The sequence below is a fragment of the Penicillium angulare genome (genome assembly GCF_028827245.1).
Source record: "Penicillium angulare strain IBT 27051 chromosome Unknown utg000002l_segment0_segment0, whole genome shotgun sequence".
Classification (NCBI taxonomy): Eukaryota; Fungi; Ascomycota; class Eurotiomycetes; order Eurotiales; family Aspergillaceae; genus Penicillium; species Penicillium angulare.
Window position 1 is genome coordinate 1,080,304 of NW_026623161.1, and position 23,633 is coordinate 1,103,936.

The 23,633-nt window shown below is 46.7% G+C and overlaps 9 protein-coding genes across 9 annotated transcripts; 3 read left to right on the forward strand and 6 right to left on the reverse strand.

Moving 5' to 3' along the window:
- Positions 1-99: 99 nt before the first annotated feature.
- Positions 100-1,781, reverse strand: N7478_001873 (uncharacterized protein; the record flags this gene model as incomplete). Its single annotated transcript, XM_056918087.1, has 4 exons — positions 100-1,335; positions 1,400-1,460; positions 1,517-1,678; positions 1,741-1,781. 4 exons carry the CDS (start codon positions 1,779-1,781, stop codon positions 100-102), a joined length of 1,500 nt encoding a protein of 499 aa, XP_056783698.1.
- A 508-nt stretch (positions 1,782-2,289) lies between these two features.
- On the reverse strand, positions 2,290-2,863 carry N7478_001874 (uncharacterized protein; the record flags this gene model as incomplete). The annotated part of the gene is made up of 2 exons (XM_056918088.1): positions 2,290-2,534; positions 2,602-2,863. 2 exons carry the CDS (start codon positions 2,861-2,863, stop codon positions 2,290-2,292), a joined length of 507 nt encoding a protein of 168 aa, XP_056783699.1.
- An 862-nt stretch (positions 2,864-3,725) lies between these two features.
- N7478_001875 (uncharacterized protein) lies at positions 3,726-4,455 on the forward strand (the record flags this gene model as incomplete). Its single annotated transcript, XM_056918089.1, has 2 exons — positions 3,726-3,763; positions 3,834-4,455. The coding sequence occupies 2 exons, from the start codon at positions 3,726-3,728 to the stop codon at positions 4,453-4,455; spliced, it is 660 nt and encodes a 219-aa protein (XP_056783700.1).
- Positions 4,456-4,508: 53 nt separating this feature from the next.
- N7478_001876 (putative C6 transcription factor (Gal4)) lies at positions 4,509-6,886 on the reverse strand (the record flags this gene model as incomplete). Its single annotated transcript, XM_056918090.1, has 6 exons — positions 4,509-4,905; positions 4,959-5,488; positions 5,542-6,535; positions 6,614-6,708; positions 6,770-6,799; positions 6,854-6,886. The coding sequence occupies 6 exons, from the start codon at positions 6,884-6,886 to the stop codon at positions 4,509-4,511; spliced, it is 2,079 nt and encodes a 692-aa protein (XP_056783701.1).
- A 1,006-nt stretch (positions 6,887-7,892) lies between these two features.
- Positions 7,893-9,146, forward strand: N7478_001877 (uncharacterized protein; the record flags this gene model as incomplete). Its single annotated transcript, XM_056918091.1, has 3 exons — positions 7,893-8,156; positions 8,298-8,771; positions 8,832-9,146. The coding sequence occupies 3 exons, from the start codon at positions 7,893-7,895 to the stop codon at positions 9,144-9,146; spliced, it is 1,053 nt and encodes a 350-aa protein (XP_056783702.1).
- A 528-nt stretch (positions 9,147-9,674) lies between these two features.
- On the reverse strand, positions 9,675-10,354 carry N7478_001878 (60S ribosomal protein eL37; the record flags this gene model as incomplete). The annotated part of the gene is made up of 4 exons (XM_056918092.1): positions 9,675-9,817; positions 9,961-10,032; positions 10,211-10,273; positions 10,351-10,354. The coding sequence occupies 4 exons, from the start codon at positions 10,352-10,354 to the stop codon at positions 9,675-9,677; spliced, it is 282 nt and encodes a 93-aa protein (XP_056783703.1).
- A 552-nt stretch (positions 10,355-10,906) lies between these two features.
- slu7 (mRNA splicing protein SLU7) lies at positions 10,907-12,304 on the reverse strand (the record flags this gene model as incomplete). Its single annotated transcript, XM_056918093.1, has 1 exon — positions 10,907-12,304. One exon carries the CDS (start codon positions 12,302-12,304, stop codon positions 10,907-10,909), a length of 1,398 nt encoding a protein of 465 aa, XP_056783704.1.
- A 579-nt stretch (positions 12,305-12,883) lies between these two features.
- On the forward strand, positions 12,884-18,041 carry N7478_001880 (DNA-directed DNA polymerase zeta catalytic subunit REV3; the record flags this gene model as incomplete). Its single annotated transcript, XM_056918094.1, has 2 exons — positions 12,884-13,118; positions 13,198-18,041. 2 exons carry the CDS (start codon positions 12,884-12,886, stop codon positions 18,039-18,041), a joined length of 5,079 nt encoding a protein of 1,692 aa, XP_056783705.1.
- A 474-nt stretch (positions 18,042-18,515) lies between these two features.
- N7478_001881 (RNA dependent RNA polymerase) lies at positions 18,516-22,879 on the reverse strand (the record flags this gene model as incomplete). The annotated part of the gene is made up of 4 exons (XM_056918095.1): positions 18,516-21,784; positions 21,843-22,317; positions 22,380-22,536; positions 22,668-22,879. The coding sequence occupies 4 exons, from the start codon at positions 22,877-22,879 to the stop codon at positions 18,516-18,518; spliced, it is 4,113 nt and encodes a 1,370-aa protein (XP_056783706.1).
- Positions 22,880-23,633: the final 754 nt, after the last annotated feature.

Below are 23,633 nucleotides of genomic sequence, written 5' to 3' on the forward strand. Positions count from 1 at the left end.
GGTGGAAAAGGAGCAATGAACCGGTCCGAGGGGCAAAGTAGATAACAGTTCGCTCGTTCCTCGGCATCAACGCCGTTAGTGTGAGCGTTGGCCTATGTATTACGCTGCCCCACCAAGCTTGCCTGCGTATGCTTTCCCTCGTAGTTCTCTTCGGCCCCGTTGGTTCATTGTTCGCATGCCCATAGGTGACTCGTCGCCGAAGCCGGAGGCGAACATGGCGCCCGCGGCCCCGTGTGTTCCTTCGTCCGCACGGAACCCCTCACCTTTAAGGGTCGTTGTCCAAAGACTGTGTAGCGATGAGGTCCACTCTTGTAAGGCGCGTAATCTTTCCACGTCGCTGGAAACATTAACTTGCACGGTCCCATTTTCTTGGTCGATCTTAGCGTCTAGTTTCTTATCAAGAATCAGGAAACTCAGGATATCCAATACTTCCGGCAGGGCGATTTTTATATGCTTGGAGATAAATTGGAGTGAGAACCGGGTATATGGGGCTATCAGCTTGAGCACGGCCTTGGTGCGCATGTTACGGCTGACCTCATCGATGTTCTCGGCGATGAATGGATCTGCCAGGACGTCGGGATTCTTGCTTAGCACATCTTCGTAGACGTGGATGTCGTCACGCTGATAGGCGTCCACCAGGTCAGTCATCGCTGATATCCGTGGGTCGTTTTTGTATGGCTTTGTCTCTTGGGAATCGAATGGATTGATGTCTGACTTCATGAGCATTGTTGTCAAGACGAGGTACTTGAGGACTTGAATTCGTTGCATTGAGCCCGCCTCATCGTAGTTTCGGAATGACTCGAAGAAATCGCTTTGTGCCTCTTCCCAATTTTCCTCGCTCATGTGCATCTTGCCACCGCACTCTCGAATGACACCCATGATCTTTGGATGCGGGACCGCAGACCGCACTCGCAAGGCCCGTTGGTAAAGCGCCTTGAGTCGCTTATTGTTCTTCGTTTCGGCGTACATTTGTATCTCGAGCGCATAGAGTTCTAGCAGGTAGGTTCCCTTGCTGGTATCGTCTGATCCGTCTTCCTTCTGACATGCCCGATGCAATTCGCGCACTTTCTTGCTAAGTTGTCCGTATTCTTTGCGTTCTAGCCATAGTCGCGCCAGCTTAATGTTTGTCTTCAGCCATAATCGTTCAGCGTTGCTGCTCTGGAATGATGCAAGTGTCAAGGAATAGAACTCTTCCATGCATTGGTACGCTCGGTCATCGTCGGATCCCTTCTCGATGTAATCAAGCATGTTATTGATGGACTTTTCACCGTAATTGCGGGTAACGTCGGCGGCGGAGTGAATATAGGTGAGTAGTTCTCGATAATGTTCGACAGCCTGTATAGATGAAACAAGTTAATCGACATTTCAATGTTTTGATGGAGGCCTCTGGGCTACCTACATCACCGTATCGCCCGAGCTTGAACTCTAGTTTAATGGCCTGTTTCAACCCTTTGAACCCCCTGAGAGACCGTTAGCAAGGCAAGTTTGCAGATCTCGAGAGTGATTCATCACGAACCATTCGCCTTTCTCCGCTTCCATCGCTGGTATCTCCAAGAATTCATCCACGGCTTCTTCCGGATTATCCACTTTCATCTGTTTGGCATTGAAGTATTTATTCTGGATGCCAACGCTGGCATCTTCATCGTCGTCATCGGAGCCTTCGTAGTCGAAGTCATAACTATGATCAGATCGTCAGCTCAAGTTGTGGAGGAAGGTCAAGGTGGAGAAGGGGGCGCGCACTCTTCGTCGGCAGAGTCCTGCATAAAATCGTCGTCCGACATTTTGTATTATTTCGCGTAATTCAAATCAAGTGAGGGGTGTAGAGAGAAACGGGGAGCAAAGTGAACGCGGTGCTTGCGGGGATGTTGAAGGAGCTTGAGATGGCAGAGAGCTGCGAGGCTCCGCCTTCACTTATCTCAGCTCCCCGCCTAACCCGCCAACTGGTTAGTCTAGTTACAACTTACTATGTACATTCCAATCCGATTTATTTCCCTCCCCACATTAAGCTAGACAACCTAATTTCGCTTCAGTATTTGAATATATAGATTGGATTGGCTTTCCGATCGTGACTTGAAAAGAAATTCTGTCTGTGGTCTTTCAAGTTATCGTAGATTCTGACGTTTAAAGAAATATCACTACATCCATCTGGAACTTCACATAGTCACGCATGAGTCTCTACATATGTATCATTCATCATCTAGTATAGCAAAATCCCCACTTCCGTATTTGTGATGGGGTATCAATATCTAATATACAAAGTAACATCCAAGCGAGCTATAATACATTCACTTAACCCGTATAATTCTCATCCGCCGCCTCCAAAACAGCCTCAATCATATCATCAACTCCCCTCTCTTTCTTCTCAACATCAAGTAACCCAGCAGAAACAAGTCGATCAAGCACATCTCCAACCCAGTTCTGACTGTTCCAATCTGTCTCCGCATCCCCATTAGATATTCGTGTTTTAGAAATGATTTCACGCATATCCAACCCACTTGAATCGATGGTCGCAACAGGAATAACATGCGCAATATCTATCATTCATTAGCCTGGTTTCCCTTCAAAATGCTTAAAGCGGCTATTTTCAAGAACATTACTTACTTGTTGATGTAGGTAGTTCCCAATTCAAACGCTCGGAGAAAGTAAAGAACCCAGGCTCCCCTACTACCTCCATAATGGCGGTTTTGATATGGGTAGACTCCTCATTTATAGCTAGAGAAGCATTTGCACTGGTTGTACCCGTTGTAATTATGTTTTCTTTGTGGATTTCCTCGTCAAATTCAATGTATAGTGCTGTATGTCTGTAGCGGGCGTAGTCGAGTGGTGATGCGACAAAGACGAGTATGCTTAATTTTGTAGGCATTTGAGTATGCTTCCGAAGTTGAGATAGACGTGTGATGAATGTATGGGTTGATGACCTTCATATACTTGCAGACGATCTTCTCGTGGAATTATTGGATATTTCTGAATGTCCTCATAAGAGATTTGGGGGTGCTCTGCGCTTTTATTGCTTTATTCTATACTGTCATAGTCATCATAGTCATTTATGACCGTGCAGGATTTCGGCTTCGGGATGACGTAGGAGGGCTGTCGGGAGTTTGAGGTTTGTGTTGAAGTGGATCTCATCTATTAGGATCTTCAGGTCTTTATTTTGTTAATATTTATATCGAGGTAGATCTTATTTCTTTTTGTGACGACATAGATGAGCTATTCACTGCAAGTGTGGATAATGTGTAGAGCCACCTTTCTCATACTAGTACATAGTACATATCATGAAAGTATCATCTTCTCAGGAACAGATATACAAAAATTTCAATCTTCCTATCTATATTATTGTATCGTCTCGAAAATTCATGTAGAATCAAAGGCCGATCATCTACTATGAAGTAGTACTATGTAGCAGATTCGCCTATTGACCACCCTTATACTACCAGGTGCTTAATTCCAAGCAATAAGCTTAAAACATCTCGCATTGGAATTTTTAAGATATAATCCTGGAAGCATCAGATACCATGCATTTCCAATAATCCTCAAAATCGCCAAATACCACTCTATACCATATAACCAGTCACCCAAATGATCTCTGTGGACTATTCAAATCCATTCAGTCCAATTCGCTATGACGCCATCCCCGCAAGCCCCACCGCCTCCGCCATACAATCCTCGAGATCACAAAATACCAACTCCGAGTTCCATTGCCAACTATCAACCACCAATTCACCACAATGACAACCTCTCACCTCCCCTTATTCGGCGGCCCAAGGTACTGTATCAACCTGCAACTCCCCCTTGCACCCCTCCAGAAATAAACAACTAACAATAACACCCCGCAGAGCCTGGTCCCAAGATGACTGGACCTCCTCCGACGATCGAGTCCGCGGCGGCTCCTCAATCTCACACCTATCCGCTTCGTCTTCCTCCCTCGAAGCAAAGTTCCACGGTACCCTCGACATAAAAACACTAGGTGGTGCAGGCTTCGCTTCCCAACGCACAACCGGAGACCTCGACTGGGACCTATCCCTCTACGACGGAATTGAACTGGTTCTCGGACCCAGCGATGGGAAAACATACACTCTTACACTTAAAGATCAGATTTTGCCGAAAAGGCCTGATGGGAGGGACAGAAGCTCTGTGAGTTGGGAATTTGATTTTAAGTCGAAGAGTGGTGGGAAGCTTTTCATTCCTTGGGGTGCTTTTCGGCCTACGTATCGGGGGAGAGAGGTTGAGGGGGGAAAGTTGGATTTGAAGGGAATTAAGAGAGTGGGGATTATGGTTAGGAGCTTTTTTGGGGAGCAGGAGGGTGATTTTGAGTTGGGGATTTATTCTATTTCGGCTTTGAGGGGGGTTCGAAGGGGTGGAGAGGAGTTTGATGAAAAGGTTGAGTGGGCGAGGGAGGGGAAGAGAGAGAGAGGGTGGTTCTCTTGGTTGAGTTCTTGTCTTGGTCGTCGATTTTAGTATATATGGTTGGATTTGATATAATGAAAATCTTTACATACAAATAACACTACCTATTGCTCCGGTACCGGAAAGTTCACCCAATCTGAAAAGTCCATACCCGCAGGACTCGGTACCGCTTGACCGTTTGGAAAAAAACTACCCGGGAAACCAGGCTCATTGAACAAGTGTTCAGGAAATGGCATAAATCCAGGCGCAGGTTGCTGAAAGGGCTGTTGTTGAAGAGAGGGTTGACCTCCTTGTAAACCGGACATGACATCTTGTGGGGGTCCTAGGAGACGATTGATAACTTCTGAGCATCGCGCGGCGAAGCGGTTATTACCAAATGAGGGATGGGTGAGTAGAGATTTGGTGGTTTCGATATCTTGAAGCCAGTTAGATGCTTCGGGGTTTGTAGGGTCGGTCATGAGGAATACAATCGGAATGAGACCGGCTTGGAAGAGGAAGTAACTGTGTACAGTCAGTTAATGCGCTCGATGTCAGATTGTCTTGATTCAACTTACAGCATATACCAAGCACCTATCCTTGTTGCGATGTGGCTGTCCATGTACTCCGAGATGGATCCAATTGTTAGGCGCGCATTTTGTAGACAACGCACTCTGCATTCTGTCTCGCAGGGATCTTCGGTGCTCCCTTCGGAACTGACGGAGGATCCATCTGAGCTTCCGCCATAGGGTCCCCAGCGTCGAGCTGCCCAGCGCAGTAGTATTGGACGGTAGATAAGAATCATCAAATTCCAATCTCTCCACAGTAAACGGTTCCGGACAAGAGCAAGATTGTCCGGGTCAGGTTGTGTTGGTTGGACAACAAGAGGCTGTAAAGGATAATGTAGGTAAGAAGGTAAACCGGTATACCAATCTTCCATAGGTTTCTGGAGATCCAATGTCTCTTCCGGGGTGATGCTGGGACTAGATATCAACCGCTGGTAAACACGATTTGTGAGGAGATGGAAACGGGCTTGTGCAATTAAGCCAGAGTAGAGTGTCGGTCCTGTCGACTCAGTTGGAAGCGTTGTTGTTGCTGGAGTAAGAGCCTAGGAAGCCAATTAGTATGAGCCACTCGCCTCGATTGTAAATTTTCACATACATCGTCATCGATATTGAGGACATGTTTCGCGTCCATAACAGCCTCCTCCGGGAGCAAAATTGGTCTGCCAAAAGTTTTGGCAGCGCCACTATCAAAAATGAAGACGCCCCACCATAATCTGCGACGGATCTCGCGCTGGAGCAAGCTGATCTTCCAGCCGGGGAATTCTTTGTGGAGTCCCAAGCTCATTGCCATTCGAACAGCTGTACCAAGATAGTTCCAGCCTGTATTAGGCTTATTGCGTTTCTGGACGTAGTTACTCAGTAGTAATAGCGCTTGGACAAGAGTTAGGTTTCCTGTCTCGAATACAGATGCTTGTTGTAAGAATCCTCTTGCTTCTTGGTAGAAGGTGATATCAAGGTCTGAGCTGTCATCGCCAATACTCCATGCGCCAAGTGCTAGAATAGTATTGAGTAGTATTTGCCAGGCCGTTCCGTGTGGGCGTAGAGATGGTTCGTTAAATTGTGCACGGAATGTAGGTTCATGAACGAATGGATAACTTGTGTGGTAGTTGAGGAAATACGCATCAATGAATGCTTGCTCGATTAGTCCTGAGGGTGCACTCTCCAAAAGTTGCGCTTTAAGGGGAATGCCACCAGATGATGCTGAGCGGACTGGAATGTTCAAATCAAACCCATGGTCGAAAAGGGCTCTTAATGGAACAACACTTGATGAGGCGCCAAAATAACCCGCTCCTTCGGGTTTTATAGACAAAGCAGCCATTCCATCTGTCAAGTCACCAAGTGTAAGTTCTTTTTCTGCCCAGTCGAATCCGTCAGCTTGTTGAGGTAGAGCCTCTGGGGCTGGCTCTGCTCGCTCGGCTTCCGGTTTGGCTGGAGTCGAATGCCTTGAAGCGGTTCTAGATGAAGGAGACTGCGGGGTCTCTTGGTTCTGTAGAAGGGATCTCAAAGTAGCATCCAGGTCACCTCCAGGGAACAGCCTGCTCAACGCTGTTTCAAATGCATGCAAACGATCTTCAACATAGGTCAAGTGTCTACAGACGTTAGTATTTCTTGTCTTCTCTGTTCCGTTCCCCTTTGGCTCCGAGGACGAGAAATCTCCAAGAACTTACTGCCTTGTTAGAGGGCTTCTAGTCACTTTTGGACTATACTTGCACTCTTTGTTCAATTGTCGACATTGCACGCAGACCGGACGCTCTTTTGAGCACTGGGGTCATATCAGCGATACACCCTTTAGATACAGATAATGTCCACAGAAGGGTACTCACTCTCGACTTTCGAAGCCGACATTCATCGCACTATCTCTTTATCAGTCTCAGTCTTGCATATTAACGCATAATACTAATACATACAGCGAATGAATGAGAATCACGAGTACTAGCCATATTTATCGAGGCAGGTCAAGTCGTGTATGAATATTGTACAATACGCTCTGATCATGACACACAGCAGAAGTCATCTTAACAACAAGTCAGCTATATCCTTCAAAATGAGTATGAGGTGGCAGGCAGGTGGCTATGCCGCAAGCGTGGGGTTGCGGCATTGGTATAGCAGCCCGGGAAGCCAAGCATTGGACATGTACGAACTGCAGGGTTAAGGGGTGCATTATCAGATATGCAACTCACGATCGGCGCTAAAGTAATCATTGATCTACTTCAACCGAGCACTTTCGCGAAACGATGGATGAGTTGCTGCACCCAACTGCTCCCCTCTGATGGTGGGGAAAAAGTCATGTGATGCGCAAAAAACTTATGATGCCTCAGGCAGATACACATGTGCCGCGCATGGACCCTCGTGCCAGTACCTTTTACAATGTAAGATGTTTTCGGGTCGCGCAATTTGATGAGTTTTAATATTTTGTGAGCTCAGGGCTTAGGGAATATAAATTATTTACACTTGTAAAGGTATCTATAAGCTTAATATTGTAGGGTGTTGTAGCTAGGTAATTATGAAAAATGATGTAAAGACTTCAAGTTGGAGTATATATATTCTATTGTGCTAGACAGCCTTTGTAGACTTTCAGGCATTCAAGTTTGCAGCACAAAATAACCTCGGGGACAACATTAAATCTTTTGAATGAATGGAACCTATACTGAAAGTTACTTGTCAAATCTATTAAACTCAAATCTAATACTGTTCTTTCAAATTCATCCTTTTGCATCTAGTAGCTGCAGTATCATATGTCGTGGTAAAATCTTGGCAGAATAACGCGGCGAGCCAATCACAAGGATCATACATTTTTTCTCTTCACACGATCATCAATATCAACCCCCAGAACTAGGCCAATTTCAAAGCCGATTTGGATCAGATATAGACGCCTTTGCAATCTCAAGTCTGAATTAAGATATTATATCAGAAAAAACAAAGCAGAGAAACACCAAGGGCACCATAATGCCGTCTCAACCCCCACTACCGCCCCTCATCGCTCCATATGTATCAGCCCAGCCTGAGTCTTCACTCACACTGATAACATCGATCCTTGGGGCGACATCAAATTGGCTAGTGCTCAGATTCCTACACCCAGCTCTCAGCACATCACCAAACCCCAATGTCTCTTTACGTTTGGATGAGCAACAGAATGATGCCAAGAAGAAGGTTGTCCTGGTGAGCTTCTTGCGCGGATGGGAATTCTGGAGAGCAGAGGCAAAGAGACTGGTAAGTTTGAGAATCTGGTTTTGAATATTAGACTGTCATATAGTTCTTATCATGATCTATTTTGAACATGGAAATTTTGCCAATTCATAATATCGGTACATCAGTCACTCTATACGCAAATCGTATTAATACCTTGAACAGGGCTTGGATCTCGCACGACTAGCAGATAAGAAACAATTTGCTTTCGTGGATGGACTATCTGAACTATTCTCTGTACCCCAAACAGCAAATGCTGCCAGTCCCTCACCTTCGAACTCAGCCATCCCACCACGCACTTCACTTCCACTCCGGGGCCCATCTGGCCCTGTGCCTGGGAGAGGACCAGCACCGGCACCAGCCACTACCTTACCCACAAGTGCAACTGGAAGTGCGACAAGAAACCAAGCAGATCCAGGGATTGCGAAGAAGTTGCGCTTCACAGGTCGTGGTACCGCAGCCTTAGATGCCCTGGAGAAGGACATAGTCGCTGTCATCGACCAACTAAAAGGCTCCAATGATAGCAGCGAGGAAGTACTTTTGATCATTGATCAACCAGATTTCCTTCTGGCCGCTACAGGCCCAAGTTCGGGTATCGGAGCTACGGAGATGAGCGAATGGATCACAGGTTTACAGCAGGTGAGTCTTTATCTAAGTGACCCTTATCTGATGAAAATCAGCCACGCTAATACATCATAGGCTGCTCATGCAACTGTTATGACGATTGCTGCCGATTCCCCGCTAATTCACAATGCGCCTGCTGCTGGAAACCAGGGAGCTACGCCGGTAGAAGGGGAGCATGCTGCTTTTGCTATTGGGTCGGCGCATAGGGCAAGGTCGGTTATGCAGCTTCGAACTTTGGAGACTGGTGCCGCGAGGGATGTGAGCGGAGTGTTGAGAATCAGTCGCGGAGGCGGATTGAGTGCTGGTGGCGATACGTTGTATGAACGGGAACTGCTGTATTATATCCAACGGGATGGCGGAGTGAAGGTGTTTGGTCGTGGAGAGTCCTGAGCGCTGGTTTCTAGAGAATGATATAGATACTGGAACCTGTTGATTCTCCGAGATCTGCGTAGTCAGTATAGAGAGAAAAGAGATCCCGATAAGCACCCATAAGGTACATCGTAGAACCGGTCTACCAGAGGGCGTGGCATAAGAAAAGAACCAGAAAGGGTTAGGAAGAGAGATCTTCACATTTGTATCTGTCACGACATGGGGATATTCGCCAGCCATAAACGAGTAAAGAAAAAGGGAAATTAATGCACGCTTTCCCTTGAAATTTTATGTCACGTCTCAAAAACACATTCCAACGTAACTTTTCCCGCCTTCCCGTCTTCTGAAGGACGAGATCGACAATCGCACACACCAACAACTGCACGGGGAAAGCTTTAATATTCCGGAATCGCCATTTTGCATTTCGAGTAATATCTTTTTAATTTATCTCGTAACGCTAGGCCATGTCATGCCATGATGTCACCCCTCATTCCTTTTCCAGCCTCTCCGAGAACGAAAAACGCGACGCCGAATTTGACAACGGGAAATCTAGTTAGCCACAGAGGGGCCGTGAGCACCCTTGGGGGTACCGGTCTGGAAGCCGTTCAGGAAGCGGCGGTGGACGTGGCGCAGGGAGCGCATGCGGCCGGAACCAGTGGTCTTGCGGCGCTTGGCCTTCTCACCCCAGTTGACTATAGTTAAAAAAAAGTCGTAAGCCGGCTGTTCCAACAATGTGCGTGTCTTGAAATGTAATGACGAGAATTCGTTCCACGCGTTGTTCGAAATCCGTATCCAAATCAAAATCATAGGCACTCAGAGAAAGGGTAATGCGTACACTTGCGGGTCTTGGCGGAAGGGTAGCCACAGTTAGCACAGGTGGACTTCTGGATGTGGAAAGAGCGCTGGCCTAAAGTCGTGGAAGATGACCGATCAGTCTCAGTTCAGTCGTAAATGCAGTCGTCGACAATCCAGCCCCCGGGTCATCCATGATCGTTGTGCTCCATCACTTCACGTAAATAGAATTTTGCGACTTAGGGCCCGGTGCGTTCGATTGTCGACGATTTCGAGAGAGGTATGATACTAACCACAGCGACGGCACAGAGTGTGCGTCTTGTTGTGGCGCTTTCCGAAGCTGGAGGTACCCTTGGCTGTGGTGATTGTCAGTTTCGATGAATTCGAGATAGTTGCCGAGATTCGCAGTGCGAGGTTTCGATATGGGACGTACTCATTTTGAACTAGGGAACTGTGCAAATTAAATGTCAGTAGGTGGAACGGTGATAGCAATTATGGCGTAAAAGAGCAATATCTGGACGTACCTGGCGATTCCGTTGAAGGGGCTGTTGTCGATTTCGTCGTCGTCGCTAGGCGTATCGAATCTTCCCGCTGGGTGATGTGTCGGCTAAGCGAGATGTGGGTGCACATCACGGGACAGGGTACAAGCCCTTGCCCTACGTATCCACGTAAGGACAATATCACATGACCTCCAAATTTAGTAAGCCTTCAGCATGTACACCGCCTGCTACAACAGTACATCGGCCTTATTATGGATAAAATGGGGCAACCGATCGATGTCGATGTTCTAGGTACAGAGCGTAGCTGGATCTTGGGCCGCAATTTGCATACGCCAAATATATGGGGTTCTTGAGATCAACACTTACGCGATTTGACATTACACCATGGACGAATTTCCTATTTAATATTCATAATTTAATGCAGTATATTCAAGGGGTATTTTGGTTACAGCTCAACGCCTAATAGTACAAAGTATGAAAGTCATGAAATCACTCGGTGTCAACGTAGTTCGCCATAGGATCTTGGGCAGTCAATCGGCTGCGCTTGTAGTGATCCATTTCCTCCTCTGTGATGCCGGCCTTCAATTCTTCTAAAGTCCGCTTTTTTCCATTAGCAGCTCCCTGCTCTTCACGTTCGCGGCTCGGCTCAGGCTCGCGAGAATGAGCTGGAACTTCAGTAGATTCATCCTTCTCATCGTCCCCATCAGGTAGCATCATCATGTTGCCCTCCGCTTCAAAGGCCTTCTTGCCGTCCTCTCCAGTACAATAACTGTTCTTGACAGTAGAGCAACAGCATGCATACCCCCATTTGAATTCATACCACCAACTGCCAAAAACAGAGGTGTGATTGTTGACCATAATATCCTCCGGGTATTTCGACTTTGTAGCTTTCTTGGGCGCACCCTTAATAGCACCGGATTCATCGTACTCAACAAAACGTTCGTTCTCAACAACCATGGTATCGCGTAATGCAGAAGGCTGTGAGTGCTCGCCACCGCCATATTTGTCCAAAAGCGCCTTGCGCGAAGCCTGTCGCTTGGCATCCGAGTCCCCCTGCTCTTTCTTTCGAAGGACTTCACCGGAAGTGGGGTTGGCTTGGAGGTGGATCGGGGCCATGCCCTTCTCTTGAGACTCCCATGCATACTTCTGAGCCTTCTCAAATTCAGCTGCATCACCAGAAGCACGGATAAAGTTCTCCTCCGCAACCAGTGCTGAGGCTTGATCTTCTTGCGCACCCATATCCACCATTCGACGAGTCTTCGGGTCGTACTTGGCGGAATCCAAATCCAAATTCAAAAGATATTTAGCAGTATCTTCTCGGATACGTAGATTTCGCGTAGCAGTGCTTTGTTGTCGACCCATGTCAGATTCTTCGGCGTATCGGATATCTTCATCGGCGTCCCCGTCCCCATCTTCCCGGTCTAAAAGTTTTTGGAGATCGGCTCCTTCCTTCGCGGACTTTTTCATCGCCTCAAGCTCTTCAAACTCATCCACAACTTGGCGGTACTCGCTGGTGTCGTATCCGTTCCACCGATCTCTTTTCGCATCCCAGCCCATGTTGACATCTTGGACGAGCTCGTCTGCTTGGATGTTTTTCCCTGTCCAACGAGCACCCTGTTTGCGCGGTCGACTTAAGCATTCTTTTGTTTTATGTGTCATCGCGCCGCAGTTTTCACATGCGCCCTTTCGATATTTGGTGGCCGCAGGGCCGGCACGCTTGCCACGGTCGTACCACTTTGATTGATCAGGAGTGGCCTTCTGTAGACGTTGATGCTCAAGGTAGTCGTTTCCGGTTTCATCATCGACATAAAAAGGTTTCTTCGAAATGAAAGATGGAATGTATTCGTTGCGCTCCTTGGAGGCCACTTCGGCTGGTTTTCGTGACATGGCGGTATTAGCCTCTGAAGAGGCGATATGGGTTATTATGAGTGATGGGTGGTTTATATGAGCAAGAATATCACCCAGTAAGCCTTATAAATGCCGAAAGGCGTAGCAAAGAGGAGCGAGTGAGACTGAAGAACGATGCAGAAGTTGATGATGTTGAAGCTTGAGATTGAAGGAACGGCTGCACGTGACTGTCGCAGCGAAGACCCACAGTTTCGAGAGGCGATCTACAGATGTAACCAATTTGCGACAGATGCATGTATTTTCACCTAAGATTTACGTATAAATATAGATTTAAACCAATGGGACTTTAACTAGGGATAGATGCGAGAGATTTAGTTAATACTTTTCTTCGATTTTGTCATTATAGTAAGTAATTATTTTATTCCATGCTTAATTTGCATTATGACGGTATTACCTAAGCGACATAACGCGCGCCCAAATGAAGCGCGTCAAGATTCCAATGTTCCAGAATTCAGAGAAGTTTCTTAAACCAACTCCAAATCACCATTTCATGGCATAAGATCCTTCAGTATTCTTGCGCGATGTCGCTGATGTTTCTATTCCACCAACATCGAACCGATGGAACCCTTTCGCGTGCGCCTCAACTGCATCGACCATTACCAGGCTAGTCCCTCAGAGTTGGACCCTCCACTGCCTTTTCGAAGTGGTGTATCTGAAAAGGACTACCGGCCCCGAGTACCGGTGATCCGAATATTTGGCGCCACTGAGACTGGGCAAAGGATATGCGTTCATGTCCATGGCGCATTTCCATACCTCTACATCGAGTATAATGGGTCTTTAGAACCGGAAGCGGGTACGTACTTCGGAGGGGTTGCAAGCTTGGCCAGTCTAACTTGAACTTGACGGAATGCTAATTTACATATGGACCTCAGTGAGCTCAGCGACTCGTGCTCTCCATCTCTCTATTGACCATGCCTTGGCTGTTAGCTACCGCCGTAATGCCTATGACAGAAAGACAGCATACGTTGCACATATTACCCTGGTGAAAGGAATACCCTTCTATGGATACCACGTCGGTTATCGTTTCTTCTTCAAGATTTATCTTCTCAACCCATTTTATATCACCCGCCTCGCCGATCTATTTCACCAAGGTGCAGTCATGAAACGCCAATTACAACCGTACGAAAGCCATATGCAGTATGTTCCGCAATGGATGTGCGACTACAATTTGTACGGATGTAACTACATGGACTGCGGCAAAGTGAAATTTCGCGGTCCGGTACCCGACTATATGGAGCTTAGCAATCTAGATCATCGGTGGCATGACCGGTCCATTAGCTCTGCGAGCATATCCGATGACCCGGCCCTTGGAAAACAGAGCCATTGTCCTTTGGAGGCCGACATATGTGTGCAAGACATTCTCAACCGACACGATATCAAGGAACGACCGCTGCATCATGATTTCACAGAGTTCCTTCGACCCGTTGGTGTCAATGAACGACTCGTTCCTAGCGTAGCTGGACTATGGCAAGATGAGACGCGGAGACGCAAAAAGAGAATGGGCTTGACAGATCCTGATAGCAGCCCATTTGGACCCGAAGAGTTGATTTCCATGTCTGCGGATCCAAGAAACGAAGCTAAAGGCGGCTGGATCCACGAAGATGAGTTTCACGAGCTGGTGCTTCAAGTTGCTGCAAACGAACGAGCCAAAGATGATGAGAAGGACACTTCATTTCATACATTTGTAACTGGAGATAAACGGGTCGATGATATTAAGACTGCGCTAAGTAGCGTTGAAGATTTTTACCCCGAGAGACTCGATAAGTCTCTTGAGACTGCTTCTCAGAATATCGATAAGCAACCTGAAATATCGGTCGACGAGGAGCTTGTCCTATCTTCTCAGCCGGAAGGACACTCGTTTGAGGATGGCACGGCAGAGGGAACCCGGGACACTCTAGATGCAGGCGTCGAAAGAGACTATTGGCAAACTCAGGGAATGGTACACGAAGACAGCTTCTACGATGGTGTTTTTGATGACTTCGCTAATGAAGAAACTACCGAAGAGCATGACACCGCCCAGTCTAGGATAGAACAGCCTGTTCATAGTGCGGCAGCGAAGGATGCTCCATCAGCAGACCTAGCGGAGAACCACGAGACACAGCTGAATGAAATCAGAGAAAGTCAAATGATTATGAAGCGCAAGCATGACAATTTCGATGGTACTTTGGAATCATACTCTAAAAAGCCACGATTCTGGAGCAGTTACGAACCATCAAAAGGTTCAACCACACCAGAAACAAACAGCCGAACAGAAAACGAAAGCCGAGATGAAGCTCTGGCTCAGCCTAACTCTCAGTCATCCGAACCAAGGTCGTCCTCTTCTCAAAAAACAGTCCGACCCAAGGTACAGACGCCCAATACTAGATTGAAATTTCCCGTGGTCAAGGATCCCAACGATCCGCACACTATCATTCGATTCAGTCAAGAAGATTGTCAATTTGGCAAAAGAGCATCAGAATCTTCCCAGCCGATGTCAAGCCCACTGCCCTCGGGATCTGTTACCAACAAGCCAGAGAACGGAAATAAAAATACATCCTCCCCATTATTACGCTCTTCATCTACAGTGGTCCCTGCCACTCTCATTGATCCACACATTGCTGAGATGAAAGAGAGCCTTTTGAGCTCATTCAAATTTTCTCCATGCAATCATTTGCGCGTTTTCCGATTTGCAGGTCCTGGCACAAATGAAGTCATTGATAGCATGAATAAGTATGGCCGTCCCTCGGTCGTTTACCAAAAAGCATACTATTCCGAAGAAACTGATGTACCCGAGAGACCTCGGCAGTATGCCGGACGAGAGTTTCGATTAGAAAGCGATACAATTCATTTTCTACCGGAGTTTGATCCAACGGCAAACATACCGGGCGTGTTTGGAGAGCACATCCCGATATCTCAGGATCGTGGACAGCAACAGAAGCTCGACCAACAACTTCGACAGTCATGCACCATAAGAGAGTGGGAATTCGCAGCGGTTCCACCCAGTTATGCAGAGGTTGTCGAATGGTTTGAGAACCTTAAGAAGTCTAGTGAAGTCTTAGAGAAAAAGCCCAGAACTCCCAAGCTGGAGCCTCCGCCAGAACTCATGTCACAAATTGATGGACCCACTCAAAACCCGCACGGCTTCAAATATTCACAGAAGAGTAAGCAGACCAGCGTGGTCCACCAGACCCAATACATGAGCACAATGAGCCTTGAGGTGCATGTCAATACTCGTGGAAACCTATCGGCCAATCCTATTGAAGATGAAATCTCTTGTATTTTCTGGTGTCTACAATCTGAGGACGAAGAACTTGAAGTGAACAGCCATTTACCTGGTGTTCATGTCGGAATGATCTATCAGGGAGAGGATGAGAAGCCAGAAGCCAAGGTCTCCAAAGCTTTGAAAGTGGATATGGAATACGAGCCAACGGAGCTGGACTTGATTAACCGCCTCGTTGACATTGTTCGTTATCATGACCCCGACATTCTTACTGGGTACGAAATTCATAACGCATCCTGGGGGTATGTCATTGAACGTGCTCGAAAAAAGTACGACTTCGACATCTGTGATGAGATCTCCCGAGTGAAAGCCCAATCGCATGGAAAATTTGGCAAGGAAGATGACAAGTGGGGACATGGCCATACATCTTCGGTTCAAGTAACTGGTCGACACGCCATCAATATTTGGCGAGCCATGAGCGGCGAACTTAGCAATTTGTTGAAGTATACGATGGAAAACGTCGTATTCCACCTGCTCCACCGGCGAATTCCACATTACTCTCACAAGGACCTGACTAAGTGGTACCGCAGCGGAAAGCCTCGAGATATTATGAAAGTTATTGATTACTTTGTTTCGAGAGCACAGACGAATCTGGAGATTCTCGAGGCAAATGAGTTAATCCCACGTACAAGTGAACAAGCTCGTTTACTTGGCATAGACTTTTCTTCGGTCTACTATCGAGGTTCTCAGTTCAAAGTCGAATCTCTGATGTTTCGAATTGCTAAGCCAGAGAATTACCTTCTTGTCTCGCCTAGCAGGAGACAGGTTGGACAGCAAAATGCCCTCGAATGCTTGCCGCTTGTGATGGAGCCGCAAAGTGACTTCTACACAAGTCCAGTTTTGGTTCTCGACTTCCAATCCCTTTACCCGAGTGTCATGATCGCATACAATTACTGCTATTCAACCTTCCTAGGCAGGGCTTCCTCCTGGCGTGGCCGGGATAAGATGGGTTTCTTGGATTATGATCGACAGCCACGGCTGCTAGAACTCCTGAAAGACAAAATCAACATTTCGCCAAACGGCATGATATACGCCAAGCAGGAAGTAAGGCAGTCATTGCTAGCAAAAATGCTTACGGAAATCCTCGAAACCCGAGTGATGGTGAAAACTGGAATGAAAGTCGACAAAGATGACAAGATCTTACAACGCCTTCTTAACAACCGTCAATTAGCCCTTAAGCTAATTGCTAACGTGACATACGGGTACACCTCTGCATCTTTCTCCGGGCGAATGCCTTGCTCCGAGATAGCAGATAGCATCGTCCAATCTGGTCGTGAGACCTTGGAAAAAGCCATCGCTCTAATCCACTCCGTTGAGAGATGGGACGCAGAAGTGGTATACGGCGACACAGACAGTCTCTTCGTCCACCTAAAAGGCCGAACCCGCGATCAAGCCTTTGATATAGGTGAAGAAATTGCCCAGGCCGTAACAGACATGAATCCCCGACCTATCAAACTTAAATTCGAGAAAGTTTACCATCCCTGCGTTCTCTTAGCTAAGAAACGCTACGTCGGATTCAAATACGAACATCGCAATCAAACTGAGCCAGAATTTGACGCCAAGGGAATTGAGACTGTTCGCCGCGACGGCACACCCGCCGAACAAAAGATTGAAGAAAAAGCCTTGAAGATACTTTTTCGTACCGCAGACCTCAGTCAAGTGAAATCCTACTTCCAGCGTCAATGCACGAAGATTATGCAGGGTCGTGTCTCCATTCAGGATTTTTGCTTCGCAAAAGAAGTCCGTCTAGGCTCGTACAGTGATCGCGGTACACTCCCTGCTGGTGCAATGATCAGTACGAAACGAATGATTGAGGATCATCGCCTGGAACCGCAACACGGTGAACGAGTTCCCTACGTGGTTATCACCGGTGCGCCAGGCTCGCGGCTCGTTGATCGCTGCGTTGGACCTGAAACCCTGTTGCAAGATGCACAGCTCGATCTCGACGCAGAATACTACATCACAAAGAATATCATTCCCCCATTAGAGCGCATATTCAATCTGGTTGGTGCGAATGTCCGCCAGTGGTACGATGAAATGCCAAAGGTGCAGCGGATTCGACGTGTCGATATCTCGTCATCGGGTAATAAGGAGATGGGGCTCATGAAACGCACGCTAGAGTCTTATATGCGATCGTCTTCGTGTATTATCTGCAGATCGAAACTGGCGGATTCTTCTGTCCCTCTTTGTAAAGAGTGTCTCCAGCAGCCGCATCTTACCCTCTTTGATGCCATCACGCGTCTTCAGCAGGCTGAGCAGCGAGTTGTTGATCTTGAGGCGGTGTGTCGCTCTTGTATGGGTGTCTCTGCTATCGATGAAGTGAGCTGTGATAGTCTGGACTGTCCTGTCTTTTACATGAGAACCCGCGATGCAGCTAATTGGCGCCATTCGAGGGCTGCTTTGGAGCCATTGATTGAGCTGCTAGAGAAGAAGGGCGACGAGGGATTGGATTGGTGATTCTCAATGTCCTTGGCTTGAGTTATCTTGCTTTTGGCAGTTTGAGATTAACATACTTGGTCATTGACAGGGCACTTGATACTCTCCACGATGTTATGTTTAAACCATGAAATACAGACAACCCCATTTTATTCGTTATCACACCGCTCAATCAATTACGGTATAGAAATGTTTAAGACACATCATTGATAGTTCACTGGAAGTAACTCCGTTTCATTGATATTGCGCATGGATAATACACTTTAATCTATTGGTTGACTCATAGCTGACCCAGATAACTGCTCGCCCGTTTGCATATTCCCCTCAAGTCAAGTACTCATATGTGAAGATCTCGCCACACAATTCGATTCATAGCACTCTCTTCCACCCTGTCGCAAAGAAAGGGCGGTAAATCAATAACGACAGCGCACACACAATTTGATGTTTTAACACATAATGGAAACCTGCAAACAAACCGATGCTCAAATCCCAGCTTCAATCCTCACCGAGCATGCGCAACAAATTGTCAACAGCATTGGGCCGCAAATCACCCTCCTCCTCAATGATATCGATGGCATTTTCTACACCCATTTCAACGTCTTCAACTTCATCTCCTCTGCGTGGTGTCACATTGATAATTGAATTTTGTTCGTAGACATTCCGATTCTCTTTGTTGCTTTCACCCCAGATCTCGTCCTTCTCGTTGGTGCTATTGATCTTCTGCTTGTTCCCACCAAGACTAACACCAAGCCCGACCCTAGTAGCAGGCTCTTGTATTTCTCCCGCGTCTACTTCAGAACCACTGTCTTCAGCAGCTGTCTTGGAAAACAGGGGCGAAATCTCAGGGCTCCCGCCGACAGAATCGCTAGCTTTAGTCTCAGAAAAAGATTCAGTCTGAATAGTGTCGTAGAACTCTGCCAGAAGCTTCTGAACTTCTTCTTGGGAATAGATTTTGGTTTTTGGGCGAGGCTGAGTGGCAATGGCCTGCTCAGTATTGAGAATTGATTTGGCGTACTGGCCTGTTGCAATCTTCCCCAGGAACTCGTGGAAGATCCAAGGACAGCTGATCAACGGAGTCCGAACCTGTTCATCCTCAGAACTATGAGTGGACTCCTCGTCATCATAATCGTCAGCGCCCTTCTCTCTAATCTTTCTCAAAGCTTCAGATGTGTCATGCTGTGTGACACGATAGAGAGCCACGACTAGAGGCGCAATATCGTCAAATGAACGGCCACCGACTTCCTCATAGCATAATTTCCGGAACCCCTCGCGGAGCTGACTGGACATGCGGCCTAAGTCTTCATGAATCTTGAAGTCGTGGCAAAGTGAATTGTGCTCAAGAACGAAGGTTGACCACACTTCGAACTCGGTCTTAATCTCGAACTGCGACATAATGCGGCGCAAAGCGTCATCATACTCAGCCTTGAGCTTTTTAGCAAATACAAGATAAGCATTGCTTGCAGGAACCAGGTCACAAGTGAGGATGCGTGAGTCAAATGGCAAGTTGATATTTGGTGTGAAGTCTCCAAGTTTCACCGAGTCGTAAAGCTGACCGAGAATCTTTCTTGAGTGGTAAATCTTTCCCATGGGTTGATTCCTCTTTTCCATGAAGTGTGGCCAATTGCGAGGCTCCAAATCACGTCCCATTTTGGCGACAGCCCCTGTCTTATTGTAGTCGACAGCGTCTGAGTGTAGTTTTGCCAGGCGAATACATTTGTCATGGCGCACTCCAAGCTCAAACCAGTCAGCAAGGGCCATGTGAGCATGGGCAATCCGTGGCAGGTAGTCACACTTCATGTATGTCACAAAGAATGAGGTAATCTCGTCAACTGTAACATCGTGATCTAGATCCGGAGCCTTCTTTCCACTATATTGCATTGGCTTTGTAAACCAATCGCGTGGAATTAAGTCTTTATCCCATAACACGAGGTAATCGTCACCATCGAGATCACCACCAGAGCACATGCTAGCAATGTCGTGATCGCCAGTCTGGGGTAATACCACAACATTGTGCAGATGCCTGAGTTCTGGCTTGTCAACTGCACGCACAACACGAACGTCACCTGCGTGAAGTGATGGATTTCGAGCCAAGATACAAACTCCTTTGATCACCTCGGACACACTGTCTTTCCCTAGCCGGGAAATCTGCACGAATATCTCTGGAAGGGTATCAAGCTTCTGCTCATAGGTCGAATTCTCGTGGATATTTTCAACCGTGTCAGTGAAATGACCCTTCAGTATTCCCGTCTCATCGACGCAGCCAAACAAACTTGCGCCCTCCTCGATGATGATTCGGGCTTTCTCTTTAAGATATTTCAGATGCCATGCTTTCCATAGCTGAAGCATAGAATTGACAAAGGGCTCATTGTTTATTCTAAAACCATTGGATACCATCTTGGCAAATTTAGATGTCATTTCATTGGGACCAACGAATTTTCGCAGCAATGTAATTGCCTGAACATCGTCTTTCATGGCTTTGTTAAAATCCTTCAACATGACGTCGAGCTTGTTATGGATCGTTTTGTCGGTGATTCCCAAGGCTGAAAGAACGAGGATTAGTTGACGGTTTAAGGTTGCGGCGTTAAACTGCGACCAGCGAATTATCTCCAAACCATTGGATTCAGCTTCAAATTTGAACTGACTATTTCGGATATGTATCTCGTTTGGTCGAGGGTCTGAAGAAACCACAAGCAGGCCTTTGCAGCCACCAAGACGAAACTGAAATGCCGAAGGATAACGACCTGTTGAAGTTTTGATTTTCAATTCGTTCATAGTCATTTCGGCAAGGAACTTGGAGATTTTGCCGACTCCATCGGAGAAATTGTGACCGTCGTGGACGATATCATCATGTCTACGAATCTCAACTGGAGAGCCGAAAATAGCGCGAGTAGTTGAGAAACACTGGCCTAGTCGCGCTGAGTGTTTAGCAACGTTTCTGATATGTTTGAATTGTCCCATCCATGCTCGCATGTGAGCAGCTGTGAGAGTAGCAAGGGGTGCAAAGAAGTAGGCCCCATGCTCGCGAAACTGAGAATTCCCGAAAGCTAGGAACTCAAAATGGCGGTCTCCAATTGTAATTCCATTGGCCATGGTTCTTTTGATGCGGGTGAAAATCTCATCATTGCTGTCATTGGGACAAGAATTGATTCGGCCGTGTGTAACTTCATCCGTGAATCGAACTCGGAGAAATCGATCAGCAAACTCAATATATCGACGAGTCACACGATTGGAAGTGTCCACTGTAGGCGTATTGTAGTAGATCGTAGTTGGTGTTACTCGGGCCGTGCGCATGAAACAGCAATATTTCGGGATTCTCGACTGCCTCACCCCTTTGAACCACTCAAGGGCGAACACTTTCATAGGGCTAGGATAGTAATTCTTCTTGGTCGCCACATGCTCCAGTAGTCGCTGAGCTTCGGGCTCCCCGAGGTTCATTAGTTTCAAAAGAAATCCCTTCGTGATTGCAAATTCCGAGAAAAGTCCATGAGAGATACACACTTCGAGCTGATATCGAACAGCAAAAGGTAGGTAAACAATTTCATTGTTATACAGTTTGGTAAGGGTATGATAAGAAGTCCGGTAATGAGGAGAGTCCGAGAAATCAATCCAATCCCAGACTGCCGGGGGGCAGTTTTGATTTTCAGTGAGAGAGCTTCCATCTTGAACAACAATATTGTGGTCTTTCAATATCTCCTTTATGACGGTGGAGGTTTCCTTACTAACATCCTCTGCGGAGAATGTGACCCGAAACACGTTCCATCTACCTAAGAATTGGTAAGTAAATTAGCATTGAGTATATGAATTAGATCGAGTAATACACACCGAGGTCGATAATATGACCAGACTTTCGTAGGTTAGTAGTAAGCTTGGCTTGTCGCAGAGGATGGTGAACTATGGCAGTCTGGCGATACCAGGTGTCGGTATTTCTCCAGCTAATATCCGACTTGAAGGTGGGTTCGAAATTTGTTACTTGTCGATAGAATAGGGCCGGGGATTTGAGCACGATGGCAAGTGAGCGGTTGTTTGTTATTTGATCAAATATCTCCCAAATTCGAGAGATATCAAAAAACTTCAGCCTGGCACGATAGAAAGATGGTTTTTCTTGGGCGTTGTCCGCGGGGTTTTGTGACGTCTTGACTACCAGCTTGAAGTATATGAACATCGATCTTTGCTTGACATCAATGACGGCCTTCAAAGAATCCGAATTCTTAGAATCGAAAGTCTTAAAACCATGCAATGGAGCAAAAGAACTCTCACCCAACAGAACACCAATGTCAAAACTGGCAAGGTCGAACTCCTGTGCATAATTAGGTCTATCACATTCTTGACGGGCCTCATGGCAAAAGAAAAGAAACTTACAATTTCCGCTGGACATAACACTCCCTGACGCACTGGACTTGGAACTACCGGGCTTTGATAATTGAGATCAACGGAGAGCTTGAAAGAGTATGACCGATCGCTCCTCAGCGTGACGGGGTATGTCCCCTTATTCCAGAAGTCAGTAGCAGGAGGAGGTCTTTGTATAAGTCAGCACTGGTATTTGGTTGGGTTTTCGTTTTTTGTTTCTGTTTTAAAAGAGGAAACAGAAAACGCACGAGGGGGATCCAATGTTAAGCAAATGTCAATTGAATCAACGATTACACGTACTTGAAGCGAATTCTGCCTCGACTTTTGTCCTTGCCTTCCCGAGTTTCGAAGATATCAATACAAATAATGGTTCCTTTGTCCTGGAACCAATCCCACAAGTCGTAAGTGTTGACCTCAGCTGGTATTTCCCAAACACTCAAAGCCACTGACTCCCAATTTTTCCAGCTTGCCCATACAGGCGGTATCTGGAAAGCGGGGGCCTCGGAATCCATACGGCGGGTGGGATGCCTGCGGCCTTTGTTGTTCAAGATCTTATGCAATGGCCCGATGCTAGAGCATGGCTTGATCTTTTGGTTGGTGATGATGGTGCTGTTACTTTCAGTTTTGTTGCTGTTGGTGGTGCTGCCGCTGGCGCTGCTGTTGCTGTTACTGTGGTTGCTGCTGGTAGTGCTGTTGTTACTCATGTTGATGGTAAGAGAAGAGGATTGCGAGCGTCGCGAGAGAAGACTTTTATGCACAACGATGAGAAAGTAAGATAGTGAGGAGCTGGAGATGATGTTTCGTCTTGTATTTCTGCGTTGAACAGGCAACACAGAGAAATCCCAATATGGAAGGTACGTTCTTCACACTGAGTGGTGCTTGCCTAACAAGGTGCTACTGCAGATGGCGACGACGATAATAAATTTTTATTGTGTATGTTGAAATGAGGCCACAGGCGTAATTAAGTATTTACTGAGTCCAGTTATTATTTCAATTAAGTGATTGATTATATTCCAGGTAAAGGAAGCAGATCCATCCTGGCCACATGGGCAGCTGTTCACTTCCTTACCTAAAGATCCCCAAGGCTGATGCCAGGGAGAATTCCACTATACATATCTCTCTATTTGAGAGATATGTAGGATAAATGAGGATTCAGAACTGTGTAAAAAATGATCTTTCTGAAGGAAGGTCAAGAGCGAAGCCAAGGAAACAATCTGAGATTACAGGAGGCTCAATCTAAGAGAGGGAGGCATGGGGCAAAGGGGA